We start from the raw sequence: 1257 nt of genomic DNA, 5'->3' as shown, positions 1-1257 counted from the left end.
GAGGTCCTAAGTTCGAACCCTGTCTCTGCACTCTTTAACTCTATTATTCAAATTCACATGTTGGGCTCGCCTATTAAAAGAAAAGTACGGCCCACATGTGAGGAGGAGTGTAGAAAAAATATAAATATATAAATAAATCTACTTCATCCTATAAACTTAATTTTTTGGGATAAATGGTGATCTCAAGCTTTTATTGCCCGACTCGACTCGGCGAACTCAATTGCACCTCTATTCTAGAACCAACAACTGCCAGCAGTACAAGAAAAGCAACAGCACAGGTTAAGGGTCCACAGAACGCATTATCTAACATATCCTTAAGTCCACGGACAAAGGTAAGTAAAACACGCATGAGCTAGGCTCCCGTCCAATTCTCCCAAGACTAATCCTTCTCGTGATCCTGGAAAGCGTGAGGCTTTTGATAACTCTGAGCAAAGATTTTTCAAGGCCCAACTCGGACTTCAGCACCATCCCTCGACTATAAATACCCCCTCCCCTACACTCTCTCTCCAATCAAAAAGAAAAAACAACAGGATCAAAGTTTATCGTGAGAGAGAGGTGAAACCATGAAGTTCTCAAACCTAACCTTAGCTTTGGCCTGTGCCGTGTTCTTGGCCATGGCTCACACCACCATTGCCCAAAACTCCCCCCAAGACTTCGTGAGTGCCCACAACGCAGCCCGGGCAGCCGTCGGCGTCGGCTCGGTGTCGTGGGACGACAGCGTGGCTGCCTACGCCCAGAACTACGCCAACCAGCGGATCGGCGACTGCCAGCTCAAACACTCCGGTGGACCGTACGGTGAGAACCTCTTCTGGGGGTCCGGTGCCGACTTCACGGCGGCCGACGCTGTGAAGTCGTGGGTGGATGAGAAGCAGTGGTATGACTACAACACCAACACTTGCGCCTCCGGGCACCAGTGCGGCCACTACACCCAGGTGGTGTGGCGAGACTCCACCAACATCGGCTGCGCTCGGGTGAAGTGCAACAGCGGTGCCATCTTCATCATCTGCAACTATAAGCCTCCAGGCAACATCGTGGGGCAGCGCCCATATTAATTAACAGGGCTCTTCTGATGGTAGGGAGAGTATTTGTACTATTATAACTAGTACGGTTCATAGAATAAGACCTGGGATGATATATATTACCTTTGCATGAAGACGTTTGGGGTTTGAAAACCTGGACATGATCCCTTGTTGTCCATAAAAATAAAAGGTTTTGGTGATTCTGGGAAAATAAAAGATTGACAAGAAGTTGCAGTAA

At 48.2% G+C, this 1257-nt stretch overlaps 1 protein-coding gene across 1 annotated transcript; it reads left to right on the top strand.

Annotated features, from left to right (window-relative positions):
- The first annotated feature begins 500 nt into the window (after window positions 1-500).
- On the top strand, window positions 501-1257 carry LOC103712272 (pathogenesis-related protein PRB1-3-like). Its single transcript, XM_008798750.4, has one exon. The coding sequence runs from the start codon at window positions 564-566 to the stop codon at window positions 1050-1052; it is 489 nt and encodes a 162-aa protein (XP_008796972.2). The 5' UTR covers window positions 501-563; the 3' UTR covers window positions 1053-1257.

This window comes from Phoenix dactylifera, unplaced genomic scaffold, assembly GCF_009389715.1.
Source record: "Phoenix dactylifera cultivar Barhee BC4 unplaced genomic scaffold, palm_55x_up_171113_PBpolish2nd_filt_p 000007F, whole genome shotgun sequence".
In the NCBI taxonomy this organism is placed as follows: domain Eukaryota; kingdom Viridiplantae; phylum Streptophyta; class Magnoliopsida; order Arecales; family Arecaceae; genus Phoenix; species Phoenix dactylifera.
Note: the sequence above shows the minus strand (reverse complement) of the source record. Positions and strands in the feature narration are given on the sequence as shown.